General features: G+C 44.2%; 1 protein-coding gene across 1 annotated transcript in view; it reads right to left on the bottom strand.

Moving 5' to 3' along the window:
* Positions 1-17,749, bottom strand: part of LOC310781710 (sodium bicarbonate cotransporter 3-like) — a 143,768-nt gene extending 126,019 nt beyond the window's left edge. The window contains 2 exon segments of the mRNA XM_083642312.1: positions 3,811-3,892; positions 17,585-17,749. Of these exon segments, the coding sequence (XP_083498438.1) occupies positions 3,811-3,892; positions 17,585-17,638 (136 nt within the window). The 5' untranslated portion in view covers positions 17,639-17,749.
* Positions 17,750-18,098: the final 349 nt, after the last annotated feature.

Genomic DNA, 18,098 nt, shown 5'->3' with positions numbered 1-18,098 from the left:
ACACCACTATGTGACCTGAGGGGACAAGAGGTTAACATACACCACTCTGTGACCTGAGGGGACAAGAGGTTAACATACACCACTATGTGACCTGAGGGGACAAGAGGTTAACATACACCACTATGTGACCTGAGGGGACAAGAGGTTAACATACACCACTATGTGACCTGAGGGGACAAGAGGTTAACATACACCACTATGTGACCTGAGGGGACAAGAGGTTAACATACACCACTATGTGACCTGAGGGGACAAGAGGTTAACATACACCACTATGTGACCTGAGGGGGACAAGAGGTTAACATACACCACTATGTGACCTGAGGGGACAAGAGGTTAACATACACCACTATGTGACCTGAGGGGACAAGAGGTTAACATACACCACTCTGTGACCTGAGGGGGACAAGAGGTTAACATACACCACTCTGTGACCTGAGGGGACAAGAGGTTAACATACACCACTATGTGACCTGAGGGGACAAGAGGTTAACATACACCACTATGTGACCTGAGGGGGACAAGAGGTTAACATACACCACTCTGTGACCTGAGGGGACAAGAGGTTAACATACACCACTATGTGACCTGAGGGGGACAAGAGGTTAACATACACCACTCTGTGACCTGAGGGGACAAGAGGGAGAGACGAGCAGCGGGCAAACCTAGGAATGGACCCTGAGATGCCTAGTAATAATAAATATGACAGCTTACAGACCGTGTTGCGACCAAGGATATAACAATATCTATGTATTTGTATATGAATTGTAATGTTTTCTATTGTTTTTTCTACTCTGAGAGGCCATTTACACCTGGCGTTAACATGCGTTTTCTGTGATCAGATTGCAATCAGATTGTGTTTTATCACTTGAAATGCCAAGTGTAAACACCCCCAAAACACATTGAAGAAGGATTGCAATCTGATCGGCCAAACCACCTCCTGAGGTGGTCAGGGATGCATTGTGTACACATTGAACACAAGTGTAAATGCAATGAGTCGTCTCAATCTGGATACAGCAACTTTATGCGGATTGAGAGGACAACCATTTCTGCAATCAGATTGCAATCAGATTGCAGATAACGCATGTTAGCGCCAGGTGTAAATGGCCTCTTAGTCTTAACATGGAATCTGTTCCTTGAGGCTGGAGACAAGTAGCTGTGAATGGCCTTTCTACACACACTCCATTTCTAGGCTGACTGCCCTGTGATGTCACAGAGCAAACCTGACAGCTTCCAGGAACTGTGTGTGTGTGTGTGTGTGTGTGTGTGTGTGTGTGTGTGTGTAAATACAGGTCGACTACCTTTGCTACTTTCTGTGTGTGTGTGTGTGCGTGCGTGCGTGCGTGCGTGCGTGCGTGTGCGTGTGTGCGTGTGTGTGTTTGTGTGTAAATACAGGTCGACTAACTTTGCTACTTTCTGTGTGTGTGAGGTTGTGTAAATATGGGGTGAGACTACCGTCCTAGGGATGCACAATATTGGATTTTTAGCCGATATCCGATATATATATTTTTTTTTGGCTGATTGCTGATGCTGATATATGCACGGCGCACGCATTTTATTTTTTCACCTAATTTCAGGGAACATCAAGTCTCTCTTGTAGTGGAATTAACACATTATTATGCGTGTACTCTACTGACAGATGCAGACATAAATACAATGCTTTTCAAAATGTACATTCACTGGGTAAAATAAGAAAACGACTTCAACTTATCAACTTAGGCCATGTGTCCATCTAGCTCAGTGTTTCTCAAACTTTTTCAGACCAAGGACCACTTAACCAATTAAAAAAACTCAGGGACCACCTAACTCCCAAAACATCCCCAAAAACAATAGGCCTACTACTTCAACTGTAAATTACAAATTACAGGCTAATTAAATTACAAATAGCATTAAGGCTGTACAATTAATCACATTTCTGGCTTCCCACAATTATTAAACAAGATAACCGATATCAAAAATATATAAAATGTATTTGAGTCCATTTACCTTTTTTTTTTTTTTTACATTTATTTCTCCTTTTCAGTTCAAATATATTAAAAGTTCAAAGAAAGTTTTTTCAAGTTCAATAAATGCACAATGTTGCCAAAGTCAAATAGGCTATCTTTTGCCATCTTGAAGTTGCATTCAGTGATGTTTTTGTGTTCAAGTAAGTGTTAAATGGCTCTATATTCTGACAGCAATCACTGAAATAGAGTGTTTGGTCAGTAATTTGGAACTCCCAACCCCCCGCTGTAGCCTACTCTGTCTCTCTCCTGTAGCCCTGCATGCAGAGTGGACCTATCTCCGCAACCGTAACTCATAGAGACTCGGGGGTGGTGGCGTTGGATTCGGGGTGAAAAAATACATAGTCCTTAATAGGCATCGCGATCTGACCTTCCCTTTCCCAGAAAACGTAACATTTCTCTGATTGGATAGTGGGAGGTAAAAAAAGGGAAAAAAGATAAATCTAGGGGGCGCCCGCGGAACCACTGTTTGAGAAACACTGATCTAGCTTCTTTTCCTCAGCTCCGGCATCTTTTTTCAGTTGTTTCCAATGAGGAGCGAGCATATGCGGGCGCACACGGCGTCTATTTTCACAGCGCTCCGGCGTTTTTGTGCGCCGGCTCCCAGCGCTTCCAGCTGAAAATATTTTAACTTTTCAGAAAGATGCTGGTGTCGGGTGCTCCTTTTCAGGCAACTAATCATATGGAGAAACTATCGCAACAGAGACAGAAAGGCTCAATTGTGGGAGCAGATTGGCTAGACACTTAATATTTCTGGTGTGTGTTGAGCTAAATCACTGTAGTGTGTTGTTAGCTAATGTTAGCTGTCAGCCAGGGACGTGCAGAGAACATTAGAGGGGCAGGGGCTCAAATTCATAAAAGGGCACTACAGCCGCCGTGCGTAGGGCGGCAGCGGAAATTTGAGGCAATTTGAAGGCCAATTTAGGGGTATAACTCATTTTAAATATTCCGATTTTAACCAGATTTAGAGGAATATCTCATTTTAGGATGAGACTTTGACAAACATACATACCTGATTCACGTTGACTGACTGATATATCTGTCAGACTGTGTGCGCCTGTGCTGCTGCTGTCCGTCTGCATGGTTGCTCTGGCTGAGTGGAGTGCGCACTGCTGGAGTGGGTGGGGACGGGCCACGTGCGTTTTTGGGTTGGTGCCTTCAGGGGCGGTTTAGAAAAACACTGCTCCATGCAGAGGCCTATTACAAATGGTGCATTCAAGGCCAAGAGAGCTCAGAAAAGGCATTTCTCTTTGAATGCTGCCTTCAGTGATGGCATGGAAAGGGCAATTTCCATACAAAGCAGCATTAGAAATGCATTAATGGTCAGGAAAAGGCACTTTTTATTTTATTTTTTCATGTGTCTGAGCTGTTTGTTTTGTCCATGTGTTGTTGGAATGAAAATGAAAAATGTATTATAAAAAAAAAGAAAAAAAAAGAAAAAAAAAAGGGCACTTTTTACAGACTGAAAAAAAGGCAGGGGCTCAAGCCCCCTTTCATGTCTATGTGTGCACGTGCCTGCTGTCAGCTATCAAACTAGCTACCGCACTGAGCTAACGTTACTTTCAGACTGCTTCCTTGCATATTGTGCGCTGAGATCAGCGCTCCCCAGCGTACTTCCAGCATTGAACCGTCAGAAAAAGAAGCTAGAAGGACACACGGCCTTAGGAGACAATGTAAAACATGCTTTTTTTTCCTCTCTATGTAAGCATCGAGCATTTGGGGATAACTAATGCATCATTTTATCGACCTGTCATATCAGCACAATTGTGTGTGTGTGTGTGTGTGTGTGTGTGTGTGTGTGACTCACTCTCCAGTTCCTCCTTCTCAAAGTTGGTGTGGAGGGTGGAGCTGGTCTTCCCCTGGTCCAGCACCGCCTCCTCATCATTCCCCTAAACACACACACACACACACACACACACACACACACACACACACACACACACACACACACACACACACACAGGACAACTAAATAACGATCTCTTTGTCAGAAGTATAACAAGTAAGCCATCACCATAACAGTAACCCACTGCTGAAGCCATTGAAACACTGCTAAAGAATTCAAAGCAGTAACCAGTGTTACAGCCTTTTGACCTGCAACAACACTGCACAACTTATAATGACACTAAGGCTAAAGTGATTACTGAGAAGTTGTCCGTGTTATAGGTTGAGGCCACGTCTCGTCATAGACGCTGGTTTAGCTGGCTCAGCCTGGCTGGGGGCGTGGTCAGGGTGGGGTAAAAACCCCCATTCTATCCATTCAGCAAAGTTAGAATTTAGCTGATAGCCCAGCCCAGGCAGACACGATCGGGGATTTAACCACCGCAGTAAACGCACATCTGAGCAGACGTCTTGTGTTCTGCTCTAGAACCCCCAAACCTGTAGTTTAGAGCCGCAGCACCGTCTTTTGGTGAGTCAACCCATGAGATATATGGGCGGTTTTACCCCACTCGCGCGCCAGCCGTTTAACATTTTGTGGGCGTTCCCAGACATGCGGACTGTCTCTATCACTGCGGCTGTCTCTCCCCTTCAGTCTCTGATGTTGCATCACATGATAGCAGTTACGGTAGAGTTAATCATACATAGCGACTCATTTACACAAAACATGTCAGTGAAAATAAAAAGACAAGAGACATATCTGGGCAATTAAATGTATATTTATTACTTTTCACTAGAGCTGGGTATTGGTTCAAATTTCAAGAATCGATTCGATTCCGATTCACAAGGTTGCGAATCGATTAATTTCGATTCGATTCGATTCGATTCCGATTCGATCAATTTCAATATTGATTTGGTTAGTGATACCAAAACGTGTTTTTTTGAGCTGTACCCTGAATTACATGACTGTCCAGTTATGTAACACAGGGGTTCCCAACCAGCCAAGTAGATACATGGGGAAAAAAAGTTGCAGACCTGTTGTCAATTTTAATGGTTTTAGTTACACATATATTTACTCACCAGGTGGTGACAAAGGGTAAATAACAGCCTTTTCATCTGTCAATAAAGACACTTTCACAATTATGCACAGTGATTTGATTTCAGCCTATATAATTTCTAAAAGTAGATATTAATGATCAAACATTTCCATTCATGTAGCCTACAGTATTTGTTTTTGTTTCAACTACAAACATAAATAAACGTCAACTTGAAACTATGTTTCAACTACCACACACAGCATAATATTTTAGCCTGTTTATTTAAGAAAAAAAAAGAAATAAAAAAGAAATAAAAAAAAATCGATCTCTGGACATATGAATCGATAATCGAGGATTAAAATAAAAATCGATTAAAAATCAGAGAATCGATTTTTTGAACCCAGCCCTACTTTTCACAAATGAAATGTTTGTCACCGATCGGCTGCATGTGAATTCTCGTCTCTCTGTACTGCCATACGCTCAAAAACCAGAACTCCCCAGATGCGGAGTGTACCACTTGGTAGTTTCTGGAGGGGGTTTGTAGGCCAGTGGTTCCCAAATGGTGTGCCTAGGCACACTGGTGTGCCTTAGGACAAGTCCAGGTGTGCCTTGGGATTTTGCATTATTGCAATTGCAAATATAGCCTAAAACTAAACAAAAAGTGGGTGTGTTGCTGCTTTGATGGAGTAATTTTGCAAAGTTTCAAATTAATTCTTAGTAATATATTTTCTCAAATTTTATTTGACATTAGGAAAAAAAAAAACATTTAGAGTGATAAGAGTAATAGAGGCTATTTTGCACGGATAGACTAGGCTATATAGGTGTGCCTTGAGATTTTGTCGTGCCCTTTGGTGTGCCTTCGGCACAAAAAGTTTGGAAACCACTGATGTAGGCTATCTCTATGCATCTCTTAATACAATATTTCTCTTTACACTCTTTACAAATTATATAGCCATGTACATTGCACTCTTCACAACATCCTGTGATATCAGTCAATTTTCAATAGAAAAGTAGGAACTGCAGCACTGGCACAGCACACTATAGGCTATGTAGGATGGCTCAGACTAAAAAGTTAGTAGTGTTATTTATTTTGGTTATTTATTTTGTTGTGACACATTACAGATGTCACTCAAAGGCCACACTCATCTAACGTTAATTAGACGAGGAATCCCACAACTTCATTTTAAAAGCACAACAACGACCAGTTAAAGTGATGGTACTGAACTTTGGGAACTTCCAATACCGAACCGTTTTGAATAAAAAGTATCGAAAGTATTGAAATTTCGGTATACCGTGCAACCCTAGCTGAATACCAAGTGTCTTTTTAACCCAAACTGTGCTGAATACCAAGTGTCTTTTTAACCCAAACTGTGTTGAAGCAAGTCTCTGTAGAGCTGCAGATACATACCAGCATCGCCACTCTGGCCGTCCGCTAATTTGCAATATCCCCCCAAAAGTCTTCCATGGCAAACTAACTCACTCCTGACTCCAACTCCTGACTCCAACTACTGACTCCAACTCCTGACTCTGACTACTGACTCTGACTCCAACTCCAACTCCTGACTCTGACTTCAGCTCCTGACTCCAACTCCTGACTCTGACTACTGACTCTGACTCCAACTCCAACTCCTGACTCTGACTTCAGCTCCTGACTCTGACTCCAACTCCTGACTCTGACTGCAACTCCTGACTCTGACTCCAACTCCTGACTCTGACTTCAGCTCCTGACTCCAACTACTGACTCCAACTCCAACTCCTGACTCTGACTTCAGCTCCTGACTCTGACTCTGACTCCAACTCCTGACTCTGACTCCAACTCCAACTCCTGACTCTGACTTCAGCTCCTGACTCCAACTCCTGACTCCAACTACTGACTCTGACTCCAACTCCTGACTCTGACTTCAGCTCCTGACTCCAACTCCTGACTCTGACTCCAACTCCAACTCCTGACTCTGACTTCAGCTCCTGACTCCAACTCCTGACTCCAACTCCTGACTCTGACTCCAACTCCTGACTCTGACTTCAGCTCCTGACTCCAACTCCTGACTCCAACTACTGACTCCAACTCCTGACTCTGACTCCAACTCCTGACTCTGACTTCAGCTCCTGACTCCAACTCCTGACTCCAACTCCTGACTCTGACTCCAACTCCAACTCCTGACTCTGACTTCAGCTCCTGACTCCAACTACGGACTCCAACTACTGACTCTGACTCCAACTCCTGACTCTGACTTCAGCTCCTGACTCCAACTACTGACTCCAACTACTGACTCTGACTCCAACTCCTGACTCTGACTCCAACTCCTGACTCTGACTCCAACTCCTGACTCAGCTACAGGCCGACCTGAGCGCCTCAGACTGAAAGGAAAACTGGTCCAAAATGGGTCCAAAATTGTTCCAAAAGTCAGTGAAGAAAGCGGGGTGTATGAGAGAAGGATAGTGCAGCTCTGTCTGCGTCTGCTTTGAGCCAAAACTGAGGAAATACTGTACTCTGCCAGCTGGGGCTCAGATGGGATGTATTTAAAGTGTGGAGGCTGGAGGCGGCCAATAAGGTTAAAGAGGAGGCGTTAAAGAGGAGGCGGGTCCTCAGCTGGCTGTCATCCACACATTTTTCAGCAAGAACAAAACAACAGACAGGCAAGTCTCACATTAACACACACATTAACATTTCCCCTGACGTAAAAACACGTTACTTTGACCAGGCTTTACTTTTACTTTCTAAATCTAATGTTATATGCTTTTCAGCACAAGCAAGAATATCTGTTACATCTTAAAAAAAACACGATTTCAGACGGACAAGCCCGTCTTTATTGTCACACGATTACAATCAACACATGCACGGAGGGCCACAACACACACATGCTGACGGTGGCCGGTGAAATTTGTCCTCTGCATTTAACCCATCCTGGCTTTGTCCTTTCCTCCGGGGGGCAGGCCAGGAGCAGTGGTCGCTTTCTCGTACAGCGCCCGGGGACCGACTTCGGATGTTGTCGTCACTGGTCGGATGACGATGACGATCTGATCTTCTGCATGTTTTTTTAATGGGGGGGGGGTTACGGAGGAACCCCCCTGGGGGAGCACGGGGAGAACATGCAAACTCCACACAGACAGAAAGGCCCTTACGACGAGATACCCCACCTGGGCAGTAGGCACTGAAGATATGGGGGGGAACACAACCACAGCGCCCACAGTGTCCCAGGCGAGAATCGAACTCAGGACCTTCTGACTGCGAGGCGACAGCTCTACCACTGAGCCACCGTGCCCCCTCTTCTACTGCATTGCAGTGCACCTTGGAAATATGTTTACCGTATTTACGAGTTACGAGCACATGAACGTCCCTCCAATGTCGTGTTTACTTGTGGAAAACTCGGGTATCATCGGAATTTCCCATGAATCTCATCAGGGCCCGAAATTAGAGCCCGCCACCCGCCAATGGCGGGCAGATTTTAGGTTTGGCGAGTGACACTGTGACAGGTATGCGAGTGACAGGTCTGTCCGCCACGTGGCGGGTCCCAAAATAGTCGTCATGTAATATTAAAACTGTGTGTAGCCGGCTAACATGAGTGCTGAGGCTGTTTCATTCTGGCTCTCCCGTATAGGCTACCACGTCGGGCGAATCAATGAATGAATCAATCGCTCGCACTTGTTGCCGACACTCGTATGATACAGTATATATGAGGAGATAATAGTTATCATGTGTGTTTTGGTGCGCAGCTGGCTAACACGAGTGCTTTGTGAGACTGTTTCACATGGCTCTCCCGTATAGGCTACCAAACATGACTCTGGAATGGAATGCAGTCGTCAATTTAGCTGAGGTAAAAAGCGTCTTTTAACCTCTGCTAAATTGACAGCCTACATCGGACAAATCAATCAATGAATCAATCGCTCGCACTTGTTGCCGAGCTCGTATGATGAGGAGATTAATCAAAATGCTTACCACCAATAAAGTCGAAGGGGAGCCGACAACGAGTGCAGGAGAGCTAACGCAGGTGCCAGGTGTGGAGTGGGAGAGAAAGGTGCGTAGCCCAAGTTGTGCGCTGTCTGCACTGACACTGTCGCAGTTATTACTTTTAGCTGCGTTGTTTTTTTTACAACAATTTAAGCTCAAGATTGACTTGACATGTATTGATAAGATTGACTTGACATGTATTGATTAATCAATCATCAATCAATATATTAAAATAATTTGCTTCAAATTTTACTCTGGCCTCTTATTTAAGTGTGTATTCTTCAACGTAATACCTTATCTACTTGAAATGTACTGAAAAAAATGTATATATGGATATATATATATATTTTTTGGCCGGTAAGAAATATGCTTGGCGGGTAGATTTTTTCCATCTACCCGCCACTGGCCGGTGGGTCAAAAAGTTAATTTCGGGCCCTGAATCTCATGAATAGGATATGTCTGAGGTGCACTGGCATGCAGTATTTGATCTGAAGTTTTTGTGATCTATAGGAAGTGAAGTTTAGGGTTAGGGTCTCTAGAGACGACTCCGGTCTAGAGCTGCACAGTTACTGTAATCCAAAATCACCATATTAAACTGCTTCAATTTCCAAATGGCTGCAGGGTTAAAGGCTGCAATGATTTGAAAGCTGGTTGAGCTCAAATTTGATCCTAAACAAAGTGCTCTGGTGCTCAGTGCAATTCCTGACCTGTACATAGGTTCTATGCTCACACCACTTCTGTGTTTGACAGTAGGCTGCGTCCCCACTTCCGGTCCTATAGTAATACTAGTCATATCGTAGCTATAAAAAACTGTGTAAACGACATTATTTTTTTGTCTATTTTGTTTCAATTTGGGTGGCAAGGGTTAATTACATTATGCCATGAGCCCAAAATGTCTTGAAGATCGTAACAGCAAATTTAATGTAACGTCGTCAATTAATATCTCCGAAATGAGACTTCAAGACGTTTTGAGCTCATTGCATGACAAAGCATTATTTTTGCAGATCATTTTCCACTTCAGCAGGTGAAATACTGTCGTCAGCATAAAAACAGACCCCTAACCTTCTGCTCTGATTATTAATTAACAAGTCATTAATACAAAGTGCAGATGAAGCTTCTCTCGGTTAACACCAGGGGCCGGTTGCACCAACTGGTCTTAAAGGAGAATTTCGGTTTTTTTGAACCTGGAGCCATTTCCTGGCATTAATTAAGATTTGGCCACTCACCTAGCGATGTCTGCGGCGTTTCTGGGCGTCCTAGCGTTGTTTTGAGATCAATATCGTCCAAGTCGGTCGTAAAATGGAGTTGATTTGGGGCCAAGTGGAAGCCTGTATTTCCTGCATCTAAATAGCTATTTTTCTTCCCGTTTTCACCAAATATCGCCGTAATCTGATCAGTCTACATCCAGCAGAGTAATATTTCACCCCAGGCTGTTTCCTGGAGTGCACAGGGATCCACTACAGGGATCAAATTACCTCAAACGTGATCTAGGTCACCAAGTCTCGTGAAGTCCCGCGATACTTTCCTGTCGACTGGCCAAATACAGGCAGGACGCTTTGCGGTCGTGGTTTTAGCGTAACCTATGTGGGGTTTGGCGTAACCTATGTGGGATTCGAAAGAACGAAGGTTATGCCAAACCCCACATAGGTTACGCTAAAACCACGACCGCAAAGCGTCCTGGCTGTATTTGGCCAGTCGACAGGAAAGTATCGCGGGACTTCACGAGACTTGGTGACCTAGATCACGTTTGAGGTAATTTGATCCCTGTAGTGGATGCCTGTGCACTCCAGGAAACAGCCTGGGGTGAAATATTACTCTGCTGGATGTAGACTGATCAGATTACGGCGATATTTGGTGAAAACGGGAAGAAAAATAGCTATTTAGATGCAGGAAATACAGGCTTCCACTTGGCCCCAAATCAACTCCATTTTACGACCGACTTGGACGATATTGATCTCAAAACAACGCTAGGACGCCCAGAAACGCCGCAGACATCGCTAGGTGAGTGGCCAAATCTTAATTAATGCCAGGAAATGGCTCCAGGTTCAAAAAAAACGAAATTCTCCTTTAACTATGCCTGGTCATAACTCCTACGTCGGTCTTAGTTAAGACCAGTCTTTAGAGTGGACTTACGCCTGTTGCACCAACAGGGTTTACGTCTGGTCTTAACTACGCCGGTCTTAACTACGCCGGTCGTAGCGATGCGCGTCCATGTGAAAGCATGGGAATGCCCACTGGAATGCGGCACGCGACCTGTTTAGAAGAGTGTGCTGACGTCAAATGACGCTGCGCTAATGGGTAATCGGCTGTAGTGTGGCTAATGTTAGCGGCTAACTGTTACTTGTCGTTACTTTAAATGGCAGTAAAACGCCACTGAATGACCAAATTGATTTAACTTTTAACCATTTTGATTTCCACTTTCCATACGGACCCCCAGCATTGGTTAGTTGTTAACGTCGTGACTATATTTATAACGTTTATAACATACTCCGGTTTGCGGTTTATAATTGAGGGCTGAATACAGCCGTGCTGAGGGGTTGTGACTATTGCGCAACACACAGGTGAAAACCGTCTATACTGCACCTTACGCCTGCTCTGGACTAGGCGTAATATTTACGACCGGTCTTAGTGAGAAAAAGGCTTACGCCCTATTGGTGCAACCGGTGTAGCTGTTAGGTCGTAAAGTTACGACCGACTTAGCTTAAGGGCGGGTTCACACCAGCCTTGTTTAGTCCGGTCTATCGGACCTTTCCCCTTTAGTACGGTCCGTAGGGTCGGTGTGAACGCTCCTACTCGAACTCTGGTGCGGACTAAAAACCGCGCTCTGGTTCGCCTGTTAGAGGTGGTCTCGGGCTGCTCTCAAGCGAACTCTGGAGCGGCCCATTTCTGGTGTGAACCCCACCCGGACTAGTCAGAGGAAGCACGTGATTTTTTGTGTTGATTTTTTTGGTTATTTCCTGTTTTGGAAGCTACCGCTAGCTGTAGCAGTTAGCTAGCTTATCTCGTCTCGTTACCAGTGACATCACAAACAGACAAAAATGACTAGTGGCAACGGACAAACGTGGAGTCTGTAATGTTTACTGTTCTATTGACATATAATTCTCTAAATAAACAGACATAAGTTGACTGGTTAAACGACGTGCGTCCATCTTTATTTTCTGACATGGAGTAACTGGGTGCTCGTCATCAACAATGGCCGATGGCCTCAACGTAAACTGGATATTACAGAGTCAAGAGGAAGTCAGTATGGCCAATAACAGAACGAGATTTCTGCCCACGTGACTTTGGTTCGTGTGGGCAGGACTAGTGGATTTTGGCCTTGTGAACGCAAACCCAACCAGCTGAGAAACAAAACAATGTATCATCCTCTTCTCTGGCCCGAACCAAGGACCAGGACTTTCTGGTGTGAACCCGCCCTAAGACCAGTCGTAAGACCAGTTGGTGCAACCGGCCCCAGAAGCCTTTAGAAACCAGTTTGTCCAAAACGTATTGACTGTGTGAAGACAACAGAAAGCCTGACAGTTTCCATTAAACTATCAGCAAGGATGTCTTAATGACATCAAACACTTGCAGTTTTTAGATAGTTTTCTGCTTGCTTCATCTTCTGCTGTTGTTGTGACCACTGCGCTGCATACTGCACAGTCAAATTCCTCATTTGTAATATGATTGCTCACTATTTATGGCTATTAAAATGATCTAGAATCTTGAAAAAAACAAGGTCTGGTGTGGTGTGGTGTGGTGTGGTGTGGTGTGCGTGCGTGCGTGTGTGCGTGCGTTAGGGCTGTCAAAATTACCCCAACATCATATTCGAATATTCCCTCTAAACAAAACATATTAATTTGAATATATTTGTTTTATTTTTATTTTATTTTTTCGTGTGTAGCAAGCAAGGCAAACCAATACAACCAGAGAGTTTATATAACTACTTAGTCTATTTATTTGAACATAAAAAAATAAACAGTTCAATTTTCATTTTCAGTTCTAATACAGGAGTAGACTAGACTTTTGTAATGTTTTTAAAGCAGCTACGAGCAACTTTTTCGATTGTTATTAAACAGTATAAATTTAATATCAATGCATCACATCTTACCTCTAATAGTCGACGAGACCAACGCAGAGTAGTCTCGCTTGAGCCCCGAGTGAATCGGCCAGTGTAGGCTGTCTGTGGCCAGGGAAGATCAGGAAGTGAAATGAAACGGTTTGCAGCAGCCACTTCGGCCATAACCACAAAATAACTTCCAAAAAACCTGTTAGAATATAACGAGAGATGTTCGCGAGAGTATGCGTGGCGTTCACATTGTTTATGTTATGTTGCTAGGCAGCGCAAACGGCGAGGCAGGCAGCTGCGTTTCACTTCCGGGTTTCACTTCCGCGTTTCACTTCCGGGTAGCCGGGCCGGTGGTAAGGAGAGAGAGAGAGAGCCCCCTGTTGACGCGAGTTTAGACAGACACAGACTTAATAATCATCCAAGGGAGCAATCTCCAATTCACACGGCTTTGGTCTCAGCTACTATTATAGGTAAGATGTGATGCATCAATATTGTAATTATACTGTTTAATAACAATCAAAAAAGTTGCTCGTAGCTGCTTTAAATAACCAAGCAAACGATGTATGTTTTTATGTTGCCCTCTTGGCCAGGTTTTTTACCCGGTTAAATGTAAAAAATAATAATAACAGAGTTTTGTGGGTGTTGCCTATTTCACAAAAATCACCATAACTCGAGAACGCATTGTCTGATGAGAAGGAAACTTGGTAGAGGTGTGCAGGTATGTACTCTGAGCTGATAAAAACAACAACTGTCATTTCTACTATCTGCTATGGCAACAATAAGTACCCGTAGATCATAAACCATAGGTTCATAGTACACAGGTACATAGGTTCCTAGAGTACTCCTCTACTCTGACCTAAAAAATTACACTGATTGACTGATTGGCGCTATAGCTGCCCTCTTTACGTTTGGGTCCATAACCTTGGAACCGTAGATTCTACAATCAAAAGGATTTCTTCCCTTGTTTCCTCGGCTCCTCCCGCTTCTACTCAGATAGGCCCGCCCATTTCCCGCCCACAATTACTTAGTGCACCCTAGCAACCATCTACAAACGCCATAGCGACCAGCCAGAAACACCCTAGCAACCAGTTAAGTACACCCTCGCAATCGCCTAGAGAAGTCCTAGCTACACATTGCCGATTGGGGCTGTATTTATACTGGATGGAAGGGCGGGGTCGAGGGCAGGGGCGTTGCAAAGGGGGCGGGGCGTCACGAGGGCAGCAAGCACAATTACATTTTCTTTAGGAAATTTAGCCCGTTCTAGTTTTCTTTATTTCTCATGCAGATTACAGAGGATAAGCCCCTTGAGATGCATCATCTCGTTTACGAGGGGGTCCTCAAACACAAAACAGGATGATTCAACCTAACCCACTCACACAGGATGATTCAACCTAACCTACTCACACAGGATGATTCAACCCAGAGCCATATAATAGAAGAGTTCCGACATCTCCATTCACTCCAATGGACCAGTTTTTTTCCAGGAAGTAGAAAGTGGAACTCTTCAGTAAAAAAAGCAGCACTGTCGAGTTGCATCAAAATAGACAGTGTTGTACTTTGAAAGGGTTTTTCATCCCTTGAAATGAATCAAATTGTACATTATCTGCTTTATTTTAGCATGCAAAAGTAGCGCGAGACCCATTCCTGGCTGTTCATTGGCTAATGATTCTTGCATTTTGGTCCTCCGCTGACGCCACTCTCTTACTAGAGGACACTAATTCAACCTAACCTACTCACACAGGATGATTCAACCTAACCCACTCACACAGGATGATTCAACCTAACCCACTCACACAGGATGATTCAACCTAACCCACTCACACAGGATGATTGTGGGTTAGGTTGTGGGTTGTGGTGGGTGAAAATCCCCATAGTAAAATCCCATTCACTTTCCCCCCTAAGACAGAAGTGCTACTTCCAGACTCAATCCTGCAGTACTCTATTGGAGCTGCTCAATAAAATCACAATATCAACTATCCATTTCAAAATAGCCAAAATTTCATTTATTTTATCAGCGAGTGGCTGTTCAAAATGAATCCAATTTATGCTCTATAAATTCCTTCTGGAGAAAAGCACACATCCTCATTATCAGCATTCTCTGCCTGCGGCTCAGCATTTCACTGTGTGTGTGCGCGCGCGTGCGTGCGTGTGTGTGTGTGTGTGTGTGCGTGCGGCGTGCGTGTGTGGTGGTGGTGGGGGGGGGGTAATTTATATTCAGATGGAACGAATCTCTTGCAACATCTCAGATTTTCCATTCGTCAATATTGTGCAGCTGTACGGTCTTCCAGATCAAAAGCCTAAGCAACTAACCATCAAACCTGTTGTGTGTTGCACAGAACAGTCAAACACGTACATGTACTTCCCTTCGCACGCACACACACACACGAGTCTGTCAGCTGTGTGTGTGTGTGTCAGTGTGTGTGTGTGTGTGTGTGTGTGTGTGTGTGTGTGTGTGTGTGTCAGCTCCACAGTTTCTGGAGCTAGTAAATGTTTCAGTAACCCAGACATCCTTCTGTCCCCATCATCTGCCTGCTGTGAATCACCATTTATCAGAAGCCAAAGCATGCAGCTTCCTGGATAACCCCAATACGTGTGGAGAAAACGCCACACCAAACTCCATTCAATAATCTGCCCATTTGATGTGTTCTTGCTTTAAGAGTAGGGTGACCAGACGTCCCCGATTTTCGGGGACAGTCCCCGTTTTTGGTGACCTGTCCCCGGATGGAGCTGTCCCCGTGGCCGTGATTAGGGTCATCAGAGGCTCTAGCAGGCTCATTTTTAAAGCTGTAGTGAAGATACTTACAGTACGGATTACCCCCCACATTTCGGCATGCAAGTGAACCCCGGATTAATTGCTAATTTAAGTGAAATACAGTTTAACTGCCGCTATTAGTTTTTGAAAGTGTAACAATTAGTTGCAGTGAAACGAGACAGATGCGTCACATTACATTCAGGAAGGAGAGGGGGGAGAGCGAGCGACTGATTTAAGTGAGTGACATCCGATAGGCTGTGAAGTTCGGGTATTTTCAGTGGTGTAACTGGGAAACTGGGCATGCTTGTCATCATTGAAATAGATAACAAGATTGTGATGTTTATGCAACTTAAACGGCAATATGCTGCCTGCAGCTTGTCAGCCTTCAATATGCTGCCTGCAGCTTGTCAGCCTTCAATATGCTGCCTGCAGCTTGTCTGCCTTCAATATGCTGCCTGCAGCTTGTCTGCCTTCAATATGCTGCCTGCAGCTTGTCAGCCTTCAATATGCTGCCTGCAGCTTGTCTGCCTTCAATATGCTGCCTGCAGCTTGTCAGCCTTCAATATGCTGCCTGCAGCTTGTCTGCCTTCCCCTTGAAAAACACACAGACAGAGACAGCTCCGCTTCCTGTGAGCAACTCCCAGGGTGTGTTCAAACTGTAAAAAGGTGTGCACCTTTTGCTACGGTTGCCAAGTTGTTTCCTCCACGATTCAAAGCACAGCTGTTTCCGTTTGAATACTGGTCAGTCATGGTTAATTAATGCTTATTAAGCATTAACTAAGCATTAATTAACCCTTAATTAACCCCCATTTTCAACCAGCTTTGTATCATTAGAACATCAGTAGTATATCAGAAAACTGTAAACGGTTTTGAAGTCTGTCATTTAATTTGACAGTTATTGAGTGTTAAAGTGTGGACCAGTGACATCACTGGTCCACACTAACTCAAATTAATAACTCATTCACTCAAATCAACTCTCAATAACTGTCAAACTAGATGAATGATGAATAGTTTGACAGTTATTGAGAGTTGATTTGAGTTAATGAGTTATTAATTTGAGTTTAACACTCAATAACTGTCAAATTAAATGACAGACTTCAAAACCGCTTACAGTTTTCTGATATACTACTGATGTTCTAATGATACAAAGCTGGTTGAAAATGGGCGGAGTGTTCCTTTAATGTACCCTTATTGTAAAGTGTTACCAATACATGAAACTGGAATTGTCCCCCTTTTTATTTCATAGATAATAACATTGGATATTTTAATGATATATTGACTGCTGAACTGGAAATGTCCCCGATTTTCATTTCAGAAATCTGGTCACCTTATTTAAGAGTAGCCTACACGACTCAAGGCTCCTTTTCTGAATGACTATGAGCCAGTCCTTTTTACTATACACAGAATAAACCAAGCAGGTAGGTAGCTAGCTAACAACTGCCCAAAAGATGGGGAGTGACAGACAATCCATTAGCATTAGAAACGTTAAAATTGGTTTGGAATAAGTGCTATATGGTGGACCTGGTGTATGCGGAATGAAAGAGTGCCTCCTATACATTTATAAAGGCTATTGAGAAATAGTTTTTGCGGTTCGTATTCTCGCCGATAAGAAAAGCCACGTTCAATTTATGGATTTCTGAAGGGAGTTTGGCGTGGCATTCTCTCCTCTGCTCTACTTCCTGTCAGAGCGTGCGTGGTCCTGACAACAAAAGCAGCCAGTCTGCAGCTGCTTCACACCTTATCTGATGTCCTGTTAGGACAGCAGAGAACATCCCACAGAGACACATCACGTTAGCATGTTAGCATAGCCGAGCGCATCTCTCCTGCTCTTTCTCCCCACGCAGCGTGCAGCTTGTTGGGCTGAGTGAGTAGCTTAGCTCTCATGCTAGCAGGTAACTTCAGAGGAGAGGAACTTACTGATGTGAGGAGAGGTCTCATCTGCTCGCTCTCCTCCTCCATGTTTCTCTTCATCCACTCAGACTAACTCCACTTCTTCTCTGCCTCTGTCTGTCTGTCTGTCTGTTTGGATGGGTCCTCCACGTTCCTGCTGACAGTTCACCCTGTTTTCTTTAACGTGTTTATCTTCTTCCCGAATACTTTACAACTGCTGCCCTTAAAACTCCACAGTGAACCCGCCCCCGCTTTGATTGACAGCTCGGTTCTCCGTCCACGCCGCAGCGGTTGTTTTGCTTCCACCAATGGGAGGGCCGGAAAGTGAAATGGGCGGAGCTAGCCTGTCAAAGCATGACAACCGTTTGTCATTCACTTTTATCTGCTGGTCCAGTCTCCAGTGGTTACCAAAGTGGGGTCCCCGCTATATATTTTTTCGGATGATGGTGAAGGCTATGCGAAGGCATAACCCGCCCCTCTCTGCCTCTGATTGGCAACCGTCAGTGAGAGACCGTCAGTGAGAAATGAGAAGCCGACTATT

Source organism: Poromitra crassiceps (assembly GCF_964638095.1).
Source record: "Poromitra crassiceps genome assembly, chromosome: 1".
Classification (NCBI taxonomy): Eukaryota; Metazoa; Chordata; class Actinopteri; order Beryciformes; family Melamphaidae; genus Poromitra; species Poromitra crassiceps.
Note: the sequence above shows the minus strand (reverse complement) of the source record. Positions and strands in the feature narration are given on the sequence as shown.